The sequence below is a fragment of the Eleutherodactylus coqui genome, chromosome 8 (genome assembly GCF_035609145.1).
Source record: "Eleutherodactylus coqui strain aEleCoq1 chromosome 8, aEleCoq1.hap1, whole genome shotgun sequence".
Lineage (NCBI taxonomy): Eukaryota > Metazoa > Chordata > Amphibia > Anura > Eleutherodactylidae > Eleutherodactylus > Eleutherodactylus coqui.
The window spans coordinates 164874878-164889691 of NC_089844.1; the positions used below are offsets into that span (position 1 = coordinate 164874878).

Genomic DNA, 14814 nt, shown 5'->3' on the forward strand with positions numbered 1-14814 from the left:
CTGTTCTGAAATTATACAGGGGCTTGATAACGGTGGAGCTTCCTGTCCTTTGTGGCTTTGGTGGTTTCCTTGCAGTCTAGTTCTCGGCCTCATGTGACTCATAAGAGGGGGGGGGGGGATGATTACTGGGCCGACCTTACCGGCTGCTTTGGTGGGTCACGTATTCTAGTGAACAAGACGGAAAAAAGATTGAGATAGAGCGAAGCAGAGAAGGGGAACGGCACGGCCAGAGAGCTGAGGACTGGAAGGCAAATCGTGGAGGAAGAAGAGAAGAACTAAAGTCACCGAAAAGACGAAAGAAAGGCCACACCAAGGAGGACCGGGACGGGTTACAGCAGCCGGACATAAGCTAGAAGACTCATCGTGGCTAAACACAGAAAACTACATGTCCTACACAGTGTCTGAGGACTGGATAATTGGTGTATTTGGAGTATTGGTGATGGTCTTTTTTATTGGTTGCACCAACTGCTGGCAAAGTAAGTACATCTCAACCATGTGGCCCTCAGTCCTACTTATCATCATTTAGTGGCGTACTGCAATTTGTTCTGTAACATTAGAGGTGAGTTGTGGTCTTGTGTTGAGACCAGATTCAGGACTCGTCTTAGTATCAGGTTCAGGTGTTGTCTTCCATTTGGGTCCAGGACTGGTATTGGGGTCAGGTTCAGGACTTTTTAAAAAATTACTTTTATTAGCTTTTCTACCAATTATAAAACATTCAGATATACAAAAAGATATAAGACAAACAGAGGTGTACAGAAATCAATCGACCGCATATCGATATATTAAATGCATTCACACTGTGAGAATCTGAACAATTTATTGGCCTGTGTAAAAGGGCCCTTAGGTTCAAGACTTGTGTTTGGGTTGGGCTCAGAACTGGTATTGGGGTCAGGTTTAGGGATTATCTTGGGTTGGGTTCAGGACCTATCTTGGGTTGGGTTCACGATTATTCTTGGTTTCGGTTCACAACTTATCTTGGGTTGGGTTCAGGACTTATCTTGGGTTGGGTTCAGGACTTACCTTGGGTTTGGTTCACGACTTATCTTGGGTTGGGTTCACGACTTATCTTGGGTTTGGTTCACGATTTATCTTGGGTTGGGTTCAGGATTTGTATTATGATCACAATTAGGATTAGTGTTAGGCCCAGGGTTTGTGGTAGAGACAAATTCAGGACTTGGACTTGGGTTCAGGACTTCTGTTAAAGGGATACTACAATCAATAGGATATGCCAATCACTTTATGATTGGTTGGGATTAGAGATGAGCGAACGTACTCGTAATGAGTACTTACGCACCCGAGTACCGCCATTTTCGAGTACTTCTGTACTCGCGCGTAAAGATTCGGGGGGCGCCGGGGGGTGGGGAGAGGCGCGGCGGTGCGGGGGGTAGCAGCGGTGAACAGGGGGGAGCCCTCTCTCTCTCCCTCTCCCCCCCACTCCCCGCCGCAACCCCCCGCGCCGCCACGGCGCCCCCCGAATTTTTTCGCCCGAGTACGGAAGTACTCGCAAATCGCAGTACTCGGGCGAAAAAGGGGCGGGGCCGAGCACGCTCGCTCATCTCTAGTTGGGATCTGACCTCTGGGTTCCCTACTGATCCTGACAATGTAAGGGCCACTGCACTGTGATATGCCATCAGGTTATGAGATGAGAAAGCCCTATTAAAGGGGTTTTCCAGTTAAATACTATTGATGACCTACCTTTACATGACAACACAACTCTAATTTTGAATAATCTTATATATTTTTCGGTGTCAGTTATATAAAAAGTGATCTTTACTACAGGGACAATTTTCTAAGTGCATAGAGCTACGGAACTAGTCACATGAAGCTCCATATTCCCATATCTTACTTCCCTTGCCCTGGAGTTTTACCCCAGGATGAAGGGATATTATTTTCTACTCCAAGACAAATAGGAGGAGAAGTTAGATACTTCCTCCCACATCGTTGTCTCCAATGGACCCATGTCAGACAGACATTCAAAAAAATATGTTTCTACAGAATAAGTGGGGTGCAGGGGATAGGTTCTCTCCCTTGACTGACTACGAGGAAGAACTAAGAGAGGGGCAAGCCTCTGAGTCACAGGGAAACCACCCCCTTGAACACTAATATGGCTGACAGTGGTAGGCATCCCCAAAAAAAACAATTGAAATGAAGACCTTAAAAAATACCCCCTCCATTTCTAACCCATTTTTTTCTTTACAGATAAATCGCCGGACCCCGCAGGGCGCCGCCAGCCTCCGTCCCCTCCGTAAGAGTCTATAGACGAGACTTCTAGAATATATGTGACTATTTTCCTGTATTTCTAGCTGTTCTCATCTCTTTGACAGAACCCCGGGTCTGGAGGCGCGTTATGAACACAGTGAGCTCTAAATTAGATTTAAATTAGATTTTCTTGCAATTTTTATTCCGGATTTTAATTTTTTTTTTGCTTGGTTTACAGGTATGTACCCTCCAACTCCACTTTCAGACACTGCCACACAGCACTCAGGCCATAAGAACCCAAGAGCAGGTACCCTAACACCTGTCCCCAGTGTATCTACCCCCAGAAATCCTCCAGGGTTCGCTACAACGCTCTACTCCACCGCACTTGGTGCCGCCATATTGAATCATCTGGTGTCGGGATTAATGAAATCACCTCCCAATTATTTTACAGATGTCCCAAATGTATGAACCCAAGGCATCTACTAAGAGGCTCCCAAGGTTGAGGTCAGAGGCAATAAGCACATCCTCCGCCTCTGGGCAGTCGCTCACTGTCCCTGACCGCCACTTTAGGCTAATTATGTCCATGGTTCAGCCTCATCCTAAATCCATAATCTAAAGGGCCGGCTCTGATCTCTTTAATAAGTTACTAAATAAAAATGTGAGCTTGCCCTTTAAATTTACTAACGTGTCTTTACTTCTCGCCATTGCAGGAGAAAACGAGGAGGATTCTGAGGAGGATTTTGAGGAAGGTGAGTTCTCACTTCTGGTGATCACTATCATATAAGGTCACAACCTACATGACTTCACCAAGACAGGTACCAAGACCTGGGGAAAATGGGGAACATAGCAGAATACGTCTGTGTCCGGGCATCTTGGAGGGGCCAAAGTGTGAGAAATCAGGTATGGAGGCATCCATGATTGATTCTTACAGGGCATCTGTGGCTGGCATTTTTTGGAGACTTCTAAGCTGGCATTTGTACATGTAGGGGCATCTGTGACTTCTTTGTATGAGTATCTGTGATTGGCATTTATAAGGACATCTGTGGCTGGCACTTATGGAGACTTCTATGCTGGCATTTATAAGGACATCTGTGGTATAGTATATGAACAATGGCGCTGGCATGCTACATGGGCATGCTACATGGGCACGTATTTCTGTTGTGAATGTCCTACTCTGTGGGGAGGTGGGTTCCTCAGTGTTGAAGGTCGGACTGGTGTTTTCTGAGGGTGAGACCGCAGGGCAGAAACCAGGGAAATTTCCAGGAACAGATAAGGAAGAGCTGCGCTCCATGGAGATAAGCATCTCACACACAGGGGTATCACAGCAGATACCTGCAGGTAACAGGTCACATGTCATTATTGGGACCTGACAAGGAGTTTTGGTAACGATTTCAACATTTTTGGGTTTTTTTGCAACAAAATAATTATAAATAATCAAAATAGTTTATTCCTGGTTCCAGATCTCTGCTTTCTGTCAGTGAACAAAACACAAGGCCACCGGTACACGGGCGGAAATTCTGCAGCAGGATTTCCCGCAGAATTTCCGCCCGTGGAAGCTGCCATAGGATTGCATTAAAAAACGCTGAAAACAAATCGTGGCATGCTCTATTTCTGTGCGGGTCTCGCAGAGGCCCGCACAGAAAAAAGTCACTCCTGAGTGCATCAGAGTGCCGGAGCCGCGGGAGAAGGTGAGAGCCGCACTGGTCCCTGCAGGGGCGCGGGTCGGGTCCCGCTGCGAGAATTCTCGCAGCAGGATCCGACCCAGCCGTCTGCAGACGGCCTAAAGTGGCTGAAAATGCTTGCAGACCTAATACACCTCACAGCTGATGGGTACGTTACAATGTATCAGTGTAGATATGCTCTCTCCTGCCCTACACACATAGCTCTTACCAACACTGATACATTGTGACAAAGCCTCAGCTGTGTGAGCAGGACCAGGTTTGGATGTACAGTAGAACCTCAATTAATGTCATTAATCCATCCGGAAGCAATAGACATGTTAGTTGAGGACATTATTTCCATAGGAATTAATGTAAATCCAATTAATTGGTTCTAGACGTTCCAAAAAATACACCAAACCTCATTTAATACAGAATAACTCTGGTCTTTAATACCAAAAGCAATAACAATACTGAATGGATATAAAACACAGAATAAATTAACATTGCAGGGACATCATTATAGCAGTACGTAACATTGTGTTATCTGTGGTTTGACATAGGACTGCAGGGACATCATTATAGCAGTACGTATCACTGTGTTATCTGTGGTTTGACATAGGACTGCAGGGACATCATTATAGTAGTACATATCACTGTCTTATCTGTGCTTTGACATAGGGCTGCAGTATTTATTTGTAAACGTTTCTTTACTGTACAGTACTCATCCGTACAGTACTTACATTTTGCAGTACAGTGGGGATTCAGGAGGCAGGCAGCGTTCAGCCGGCACTTTGGGGATTCAGCTGCTGTACTGTGTCAGGAGGCAGGCAGACACAGCAACGTTCAGCCGGCACTGTGGAGAGGGAGGAGTAGGCGCGTGCTGATGCAGGAGAAGCAGAAAGTGACCGGCATCAGCTGCGCACAGGTCACTGAGCGGCGCCCGGGGTCATGGAGCGGTTGGCGCCCTTATCTGAGGAATGCAACTTTATTTGAGGGACCACCGCTGCCCTGACACATCAACTTTAGTTGAAAACAGCTTTACCTAAGAGCAATGCTACTCAAGGGTTTACTGTATATTATACAGTAAGTAGCACTGCAGTGCATTCTGGGTACTCCAGTTAATAATATGTTACAGTTGTGCAGAACATCTCACTTTCAGGTTAACAGGAAACCAGACCTCAGCCCCCACTCACCCCCCTGCTGCTCACACTGTAGCTCTGCTGTCCTGCATATGTGATGCTGCACGGATGCTCGTGGCGCGGTTTTGTCTGTCCTCGGTATATAATTTCAGCAGTTTCTGCAGGCGTTCAGGAATTAATAGGGCGGTACAGTTTTATGCACAATCAATGCAAGTTTCTAATAAACTGCGTGGATCAATTTTTCGCCTTTTCTAACACCTCTGCTTGCAGTCAGTAAATGGGAGCATACAACTTATATCCAGAGGCTAAAAAGCCTTATTAAGGCCTCCTGCACACGGCAGAGACGGATTCCGCATGCTGAATCCGGCCCTGGGAGCAGCGGCGTCCGTGCGTACCTGCTTAGTTTAGTTTTCACCTGCACTGCGGATGGTGCGCACGGCTCGCCGTCAGACAAGCGCAGGACAGATTTGTTTTTATTAACTCCTGTCAATTGCGAAAGGGCCGCGGATCAGACGGTTCCTGCTTGCGGGAACCAGAAGTGGCTGAAGGACATTTGGTCCCACAGCCCCCATTACATGTCCGGCCTCTGACAACCACCGTCGCCCCCATTACACGTCCAGCCTCTGACCCCCACCATCGACCCCCACTACATGTCCGGCCTCTGACCCCCACCATCGACCCCCACTACATGTCCGGCCTCCGACCCCCACCATCGACCCCCACTACATGTCCGGCCTCTGACCCCCACCATCGACCCCCACTACATGTCCGGCCTCTGAACCCCACCGTCGCCCCCATTACATGTCCGGCCTCTGAACCCCACCGTTGCCTCCGTTTGTAGTGATGTCATGAGCGATGAAACTAGACGCTACAGAGGAACCAGCTTGTCTTCGGCGATTAATCCAGGTTTAGTTTTGGTGCTGACGACGGCCAAGTTCATGTCTGTAGACCTCGGGGTGAGTGCCTCAATCCTGCCTTTGCTGTGGAGTGGCACACTGCCCCCTGCTGGTGTGGTGGGCTGCGGGCCATCGTATACGACAGTTGGTCCCCCCTAGTACAGGTGGGAGGGACAATGACAGCTCAGCGATATGTTCAGGACATCCTGCAGCCACGTGTGTTCCTCTCATGGTCGCTTCCAGCAGGATAATGCTCGGCCGCACACAAGGGGGTCACAGGGGCCCCCACAACATTGTCACACTTCAGTGGCTGCCCGGTCAGCAGATTTATCACATAGGACATGTATGAGACCATCTGGGACGCCAACTTCCACAGCCTATGAGTTTATACGACCTAGAGGCTCAATTACAGCAGACGTGGAGCGATATGCTGCAGGATACCATACAGAAAATATATGCCTCCATGCCCGCCTGTATCACATCTTGTATCCAAACTAGAGGCGGTACAACAGGGTACTGGAGCCTCCAATAGTTATCTCGCTTGGACGACGAGGGTCCGTACTGCCGATCTAGAATGACCACGACTATGAGCATTGTTCCATTCGGTGTTGATGTTGGAAGAGGTACCATTGACTATCTGTTGCTCCCATGAGCGCTGCGGACGACTAGGTGGCCTCCGCCATCCAGCAGGGGGTCGTCTCTCGATTTTCCTAGCAATTGCTGCGGTTAGAGCACCGTGGGCCGGGACGGCTTCTGACAAGTGTGCAACATGACCAAAAAGTGCAAGTCGCCTCCTTGTTATTGTTTTTGTGATTGACTCACCCCCGTGCAAGCCTGTATCTCACTGTTTCTGATGAAGTCAAACCAACGGACACAGAGAATCTGGCGTTGGCATCGCATGTGGAAGGACTCCAGACGCTCAGTGGTATGCGACAGCAAGGTCCAGGTCTCCGAGCCATACAATAATATTGCCATAACGCAGGTCTGGTGGAATCGAATCTTAGTACGGAGTGTTATGTTCTGCCTCCGCCAGAGTTTATCCAGGGACCTCATCACCGAGGCTGCCAGCGCTATTCTCCGCAGGATGTCTGAAAGCGCCCTCCCATCTGTGTGCTGAACACTGCCGAGGTACACGAACTCACTGACAGCGTTAACTCTCTGGCCGTTTATGTCTAGGTCCGGAGTGATTGCGCCGTCTCCTAGATTCTGCAGCTTGGTTTTGTGCCAGGAGATGTGAAGCCCAAGACAGGACGCCTCCATGCCTGCCCAACAGTATCACATCTTGTATCCAAGCTAGAGGCGCTACAACAGGGTACTAGAGCCTCCATGCCGACCCGTATCGCATCTTGTATCCAAACTAGAGGCGGTACAACAGGGTACTATAGCCACCATGCCTGTCTGAATCACATCTTGTATCCAAGCTAGAGGTGGTACAACAGGATACTAGAGCCTCCATGCCGACCCGTATCACATCTTGTATCCAAACTAGAGGCAGTACAATAGGGTACTGGAGCCTCCATGCCGACCCGTATCGCATCTTGTATCCAAACTAGAGGTGGTACAACAGGATACTATAGCCTCCATGCCTGTCTGATCTTGTATCCAAGCTAGAGGCGGTACAACAGGGTACTAGAGTCTCCAAGCCCACCCATATCACATCTTGTATCCAAGCTAGAGGTGGCACAACAGGGTATTAGAGTCTCCAAGCCCACCCATATCACATCTTGTATCTAAACTAAAAGCGGCCCAACAGGGTACTAGAGCCTCCATGTCCGCCCGTATCACATCTTGTATCCAAGCTGGAGGTGGTACAACAGGGTACTAGAGCCTCCATGCCCGCCCATATCACATCTTGTATCCAAGCTAGAGGGGTATAGCAGTGTACTAGAGCCTCCATGCCCACCCATATCTCATCTTGTATCCAAGCTAGAGGCGGTATAACAGGGTAGTAGAGCCTCCATGACCGCCTGTATCACATCTTGTATCCTAGCTAGAGGGGTACAGCAGTGTACTAGAGTCTCCATGCCCACCTGTATCCTATCTTGTATCCAAGCTAGAGGCGGTACAACAGGGTACTAGAGTCTCCAAGCCCACCCATATCACATCTTATATCCAAGCTAGAGGTGGTACAACAGGGTACTAGAGCCTACATGCCCGCCCATATCACATCTTGTATCCAAGCTAGAGGCGGTACAACAGGGTACTAGAGCCTCCATGCCTGCCCATATCACATCTTGTATCCAAGCTAGAAGCGGCCCGAAAGGGTACTAGATAGAGATGAGCGAGCATACTCGCTGAGGACAATTACTCGATCGAGCATTGCCCTTAGTGAGTACCTGCCCGCTCGGAAGAAAAGGTTCGGCTGCCGGCGCGGGTGAGAGGTGAGTTGCGCCAATGAGCAGGGAGGTGTGGGGGGGGGGGGGAGAGATCTCCCCTCCGTTCCTCCCCGCTCTCCCCTGCCGCTCCCCGCCTGCCGCCGGCAGCTGAACCTTTTCTTCCGAGCGGGCAGGTACTCGCTAAGGACAATGCTCGATCGAGTAATTTCCCTTAGCGAGTATGCTCGCTCATCTCTAGTACTAGAGCCTCTATGCCTGTTCGTATCACATCTTGTATCCAAGCTAGAGGCGGTACAACAGGGTACTAGAGCCTCCTTACCCGCCCATATCACCTCTTGTATCCAAGCTGGAGGGGTACAACAGGGTACTAGAGCCTCCATGCCCACCCGTATCACATCTTGTATCTAAGCTAGAAGCGACCCGAAAGGGGTCGGTTTTCCGCAATAAATGCTCCTCCTGCTCTGATATTATCATCATTTTCTTATAACAATGTTACAATCCAATAGATTGTTTCCCCCATCTGACAACTTGCTACTTTACTCTTTCCCACTGCTTGTGTATTTGTCAGTCTTTACTGACACGCTTGCATTCTCTTCATGACCGAGGAAGCTAACGGTTGCTGCAGTGCATGTGATTGTGGGAAAAGTATAGAGCCGTGTAAATGTAAGAGAAATACATGCTGTCATATAAACAAGGAGCGGGTGTGGTGATGTGTAATACGTTATAATAGTCTTCACAGTAATAACGTACGATCTCCCCTCCGCAGTTGAGATCCTGAGCGAAGCGCAGAAGTCACATGTGTAAGTTCTTCATCCTTTCTATAATATAAGGTGCTGTAGACATAACCGCCGGATCTCCTGACCGCCGAATCCTCATTGATCCTCCATGGAAGAATATTAAAACCGCCACATCATATCCCATAATGTGGGACACTGATGAGATATTGTATTTCTCCCATGATGCATCAGTGCTAGTTACCATGTTTTAACGCTCTTCCACTATGGGCGGGGCTTAGTTGAGTCTCAAATGAGACAAATGCGGTATGGAGGGCGAAATCTGGGAAAGCAGTTGTCATGGAGACATAACCCCTAAATGACACCCCTCCTGTTTGTATCTGTGGGGGGGGGGGGAATTATACTATATCATATAGCATATTAATGTATACAGCATTATTGTCTCCTAGCAACGGACAGAACTCTGCAGCCTCTCGGAAGACCGCTGAAGGTAAGAATTAGAGCCGGCACACTTGGGCAAGTTTTCCGTGTTGTGAGACTCACAAAACTCGCACAGTTTTGGGGGAGAAAAACATCCACCTCCCAGGTGCACGTGGCTGCGGGGTTCTTGAGGGTGATATCGGTCTGACTTCCTCAGACCGATATGACGATCATCTGTATTAATGCGTCCTTACGCCACTTACACACGGCTGGGAAAATCGCGTGAGATTTGTGCACTACAGGACGCGCAAATCTGAACCCCGTTGCGGTGCGAGAAACAATCGTGGCATGTCCTATCTTTGGGCATTCCCTCAGAACACCTCGCCCATTGTTTTCAATGGGGTCGGCAAAAATATTGCACAACGTGCGAGTGCACTGCGATGCAAGGTTTCCCTTTGAAAACCATGGGAAACCTTGCCGATCCTCCTGAAGTGACGGCACAGGCGTTGGCACAAAAATGCCTCACATCTGCAGGGATATCGCATGTTCCCGAGCGCAATATTAGCCTTTGGAAGCTGATGTATATAGCTCCCAATGAGCTCAATAATAAATCTCTATGTAGTGAGCTCCCTCTAGTGGTGGCTGTATGTATCCATATATAGTGAGCATCTCCTAGTGGTGACTATATAATCTCTATGTAGTGAGCTCCCTCTAGTGGTGGCTGTACGTATCCATATATAGTGAGCATCTCCGAGTGGGAACTATATAATCTCTACGTAGTGAGCTCCCTCAAGTGGTGGCTGTATATATTCATATATAATGAGCATCTCCTAGTGGTGACCATATAATCTCTATGGTATTGAGCTCCCTCAAGTGGTGGCTGTATATATTCATATATAATGAGCATCTGCTAGTGGTGACTATATATGTAGTAAGCTCCTTCTAGTGGTGGCTGCAAATATTGGTATATAGTGAGCACCTCCTATTGTTGGCTGTATATATCTGTATGTTGTGAGCTCACCCTAGTGATGTATGTATATATCTGCACGCAGGGAGGTTTTCTTAGTAGTGGTTGTATCAGTACACAATGAGCTCCCCCTAGTGGTGGCAGGATATATCTGTATTCAGTGAGCTCTTCTTATTGGTAGCTGTATAAATCTCCGTACAATGAGCTCCCCCTCGTGGTGGCTAAATATATCTGTATGTTGTGAGCTCCCCCTAGTAATGTATGTCTGTATGCAGTGAGCTCTTCTTAATAGCGGTTGTATAAATCAGTACACAATCAGCTCCCCCTAGTGGTGGCAGTATGTATCTGTATGTAGTGAGCTGTTCTTGGTGGTGGCTGCAAGCATTGAGCACATTCCTTGCTGATAACAGTATATAAGGTCCTGATATATCCATGTGATCTTCTCCACAGAGAGTGAAGCTCGCCGGGACACCTACGCTAACTTGGGTCAGTCAGTCTTAATACATTACATCATGTAGTTACATAATAACTCTTATTATTAAGCGCTGCAGAATAAGTTGGCGGGCGGTATACAAAGATTTTTATTAGTGGTGGCTATATAATCTGTATGTAGTGCGCTCCGATAAGTGTTGGCTGTATATATATATGTATACAGTCAGCACCTACTTGTGGTGGCTGTATAATCTGCATGTAGTGGGGTCTGAAAAAAATGAGCACCTCTTAGTGGTGGCTGTATATATCTGTATATTGTAAGGCTGTTTAAATCAGTACACAATGAGCTCCCCTAGTGGTGGCTGTATACAATGAGCTCCCCCTAGTGGTGGCTGTATACAATGAGCTCCCCCTAGTGGTGACAGTATATATCTGTATGCTGTGAGCTCTTTTAACTGGTGGCTGTATAAATCTTCACACAGTGACCTCCTCCTAGTGGTGCTTGTATAAGTCTGTATGCGATGTGCTCCCCCTAGTGGTGGCTGTATATATCTGTATGTAGTGAGCTGTTCTTGGTGGTGCCTGCAAGCATTGAGCCCATTCCTTGCTCATAACAGTATATAAGGTCCTGATACATCCATATGATCTTCTCCACAGAGAGCGAAGCTCGCCGGGACACCTACGCTAACTTGGGTCAGTCAGCCTTAATACATTTCATCATGTAGTTACAGATTAACACATATGTATTGTTGTAGACCATACTCCTTTGTGGTATATCTGCTATATTTGTGCTGTAAAAGAGGTCCCTCTATAGTATCGCTATGTCTAACTATTGCAGATGTAGCGCAGGACTACGTGAATTTGGCAGACGCCGCTCTGGACGGTAAATGGAGACATTGTAATGACTTGTATATACGTGAATTAGGATTTTTTCCTAGTTTTTGTGCTGGGCAGCCGTCAGAACATTTGAGCGCAATTTTTATTTTTGGTAAAATTATACAGTAAATTCAAATTCCACGCTTCTGCCACCCCTCCATATTGGCGCTATATGATTTTCTATGCATTGCTGTCAGATTCCAGAGGCTTATAGGGCATCCGCATGTTCCTTATAGGCCTATAGGGCATCCGCTTGTTCCCGCTCCTTCTAATTACTTCTGTTTTGCAGGATTTTCAGTTTGTTTATTTCTCTAAGTCGTTCCTGTCTCTACTCATGTAACTAAATAGATGCTCAGTCCCATATATATGACATATGGCGCTGCCTCTCACCTGCCCAGGCATGGTCGGAGTAGTAGATTCATAAGCTGTGGCAGAGGTTGTGGCAGGATCAAAGTTTTCATCTTCCCAGAGGATAGGGATGACTTTTAGATTGCTGGGGGTCGGGATCCCCATCAGTCTCAAGAATGGATGCCCTGAATGTCCACTGATGAACGGGGCAACGCCGCTCCATTCATGTCAGAGATAGAGATCCAGCGCTCCTATTGTAATGGATGGAGTGGCAGGGTACACGCTCGACCGCTGCTCCGTTCATGCGGGGACATTGGGCACTCTTGTTCTCTGTATTAGGCCAGCCGGTCACCCTACGTCCCTGCTTCTTCTGTATTGCAGATGACCGTGGTGGCTAGCTGTCGGACATGCGCAGTACAGGGGATTTTTTCAATGTTTTCCTGCGCCTGTTAGTTGTATATGGGCTGCGGGTCAGACGGCCACCATAGACTTCAAAGGAGGCTTTCCCCACGGAGTCTGTGGCAAAATACAGTATGCTGCGGTTTTTCTTCCATGCGCGGATATGCAATTCGTATCCAGGAGAGTGAAGGAAAAATCGAAACTTCATGCCATTCAATGCCGATGTTTTGTGGCCGATCCTCCGTGCGGACGCCGATCGCGGATTTTGCAGTTGGAATCCGTTTGTGTGAGACCCCCCTTAGTGAGGGACCCAGCGGACGCACCACCACCAATTTGAAAGCCGTCCTCCACCCTGCGCATAGGAGGTACCTTGTAATCCTGGCACCTCTAACACCCTAGGACATGACAGCTATAATTTCCTATAAGGAGGTGCTGCCCCTTACAGGTCACCAAGAGATTTACCCTTGATCAGTCCAGGATTCCCGTGTGAATTAACCTCTTGTTCTCCTCCCTGCAGATGCTGTGCGGTGTACGGAGCACGTCTATGTGTAAGCTGCAAATGTGGTTTCAGAATCCAAGATATGATATAATGTACCATGGGGAGATATGAGGGGATATAATGAGATATGATATAATGTACCATAGGGAGATATGAGGGGATATAATGAGATATGATATAATGTACCATGGGGAGATATGAGGGACTATAGTTAGATATGATATAATGTACCATGGGGAGATATGAGGGGCTGTAATGAGATATGATATAATGTACCATGGGGAGAAAGAAGGGGATATAATGAGATATGATATAATGTACCATGGGGAGATATGAGGGGATATAATGAGATATAATGTGCCATGGGGAGATATGAGGGGATATAATGAGATATGATATATTGTACCATGGAGAGATATGAGCGGATATAATGATATATGATATAATCTACCAAAGGCTATATGAGGGGATATAATGAGATATGATATAATGTACCATGGGAAGATATGAGGGGATATAATGAGATATGATATAATGTACATGGTGAAATATGAGGGGATATAATGAGATATGATATAATGTACAATAGGGGGATATGAGGGGATATAATGAGATACGATATAATGTACCATGGGGAGATATGAGGGGATATAATGAGATATGATATAATGTACCATAGGGAGATATGAGGGGATATAATGAGATATGATATAATGTACCATGGGGATATATGAGGGACTATAGTTAGATATGATATAATGTACCATGGGAAGATATGAGGGGCTATAATGAGATATGATATAATCTACCATGGGGAGATATGAGGGGATATAATGAGATATAATGTACCATGGGGAGATATGAGGGGGATATAATGAGATATAATGTACCATGGGGAGATATGAGGGGATATAATGAGATATATTGTACCATGGAGAGATATGAGGGGATATAATGGGATATTATATAATATACCAAAGGCTATATGAGGGGATATAATGAGATATGATATAATGTACAATGGGGAGATATGAGGGGATATAATGAGATATGATATAATGTACATGGGGAAATATGAGGGGATATAATGAGATATGATATAATGTACAATAGGGGGATATGAGGGGATATAATGAGATATGATATAATGTACCATGGGGAGATATGAGGGGATATAATGAGATATGATATAATGTACCATAGGGAGATATGAGGGGATATAATGAGATATGATATAATGTACCATGGGGAGATATGAGGGACTATAGTTAGATATGATATAATGTACCATGGGGAGATATGAGGGGCTGTAATGAGATATGATATAATGTACCATGGGGAGATATGAGGGGATATAATGAGATATGATATAATGTACCATAGGGAGATATGAGGGGATATAATGAGATATGATATAATGTACCATGGGGAGATATGAGGGACTATAGTTAGATATGATATAATGTACCATGGGGAGATATGAGGGGCTGTAATGAGATATGATATAATGTACCATGGGGAGATAGAAGGGGATATAATGAGATATGATATAATGTACCATGGGGAGATATGAGGGGATATAATGAGATATAATGTACCATGGGGAGATATGAGGGGATTTAATGAGATATGATATATTGTACCATGGAGAGATATGAGGGGATATAATGTACCATAGGTAGATACGAGGGGATCAGTTGTTGTACAGGGTGGACCCCAGAGAAGTATCCGACACCACACTGTTTGAAACACCATCCAACACAAAACTTTTGATCCCCAGAGCAACCAATCACAGCGCAGCTTTTATGTTACCTCAGCAGTATAATATATAACAACCAATCACAGCGCAGCTTTCATTTTACCACAGCAGTATAAGAAATAGTAACCAATCACAGCGCAACTTTCATT

The 14814-nt window shown here is 46.5% G+C and overlaps 1 protein-coding gene across 4 annotated transcripts in view; it reads left to right on the forward strand.

Moving 5' to 3' along the window:
• Nucleotides 1-183: 183 nt before the first annotated feature.
• Nucleotides 184-14814, forward strand: part of LOC136577101 (uncharacterized) — a 33562-nt gene continuing 18931 nt past the window's right edge. Inside the window, exons 1-11 of one of the 4 annotated variants that reach the window (XM_066576822.1) lie at nt 184-476; nt 2200-2245; nt 2325-2356; nt 2438-2506; nt 2910-2948; nt 8998-9031; nt 9415-9455; nt 10803-10838; nt 11442-11477; nt 11623-11667; nt 12925-12955. In XM_066576822.1, coding sequence (XP_066432919.1) covers nt 386-476; nt 2200-2245; nt 2325-2356; nt 2438-2506; nt 2910-2948; nt 8998-9031; nt 9415-9455; nt 10803-10838; nt 11442-11477; nt 11623-11667; nt 12925-12955 — 500 coding nt within the window. In that variant the 5' untranslated portion in view covers nt 184-385. The remainder of the gene's footprint in view (nt 477-2199; nt 2246-2324; nt 2357-2437; nt 2507-2909; nt 2949-8997; nt 9032-9414; nt 9456-10802; nt 10839-11441; nt 11478-11622; nt 11668-12924; nt 12956-14814) is intronic. The other 3 variants (XM_066576823.1, XM_066576824.1, XM_066576825.1) reach the window with 3 other exon arrangements.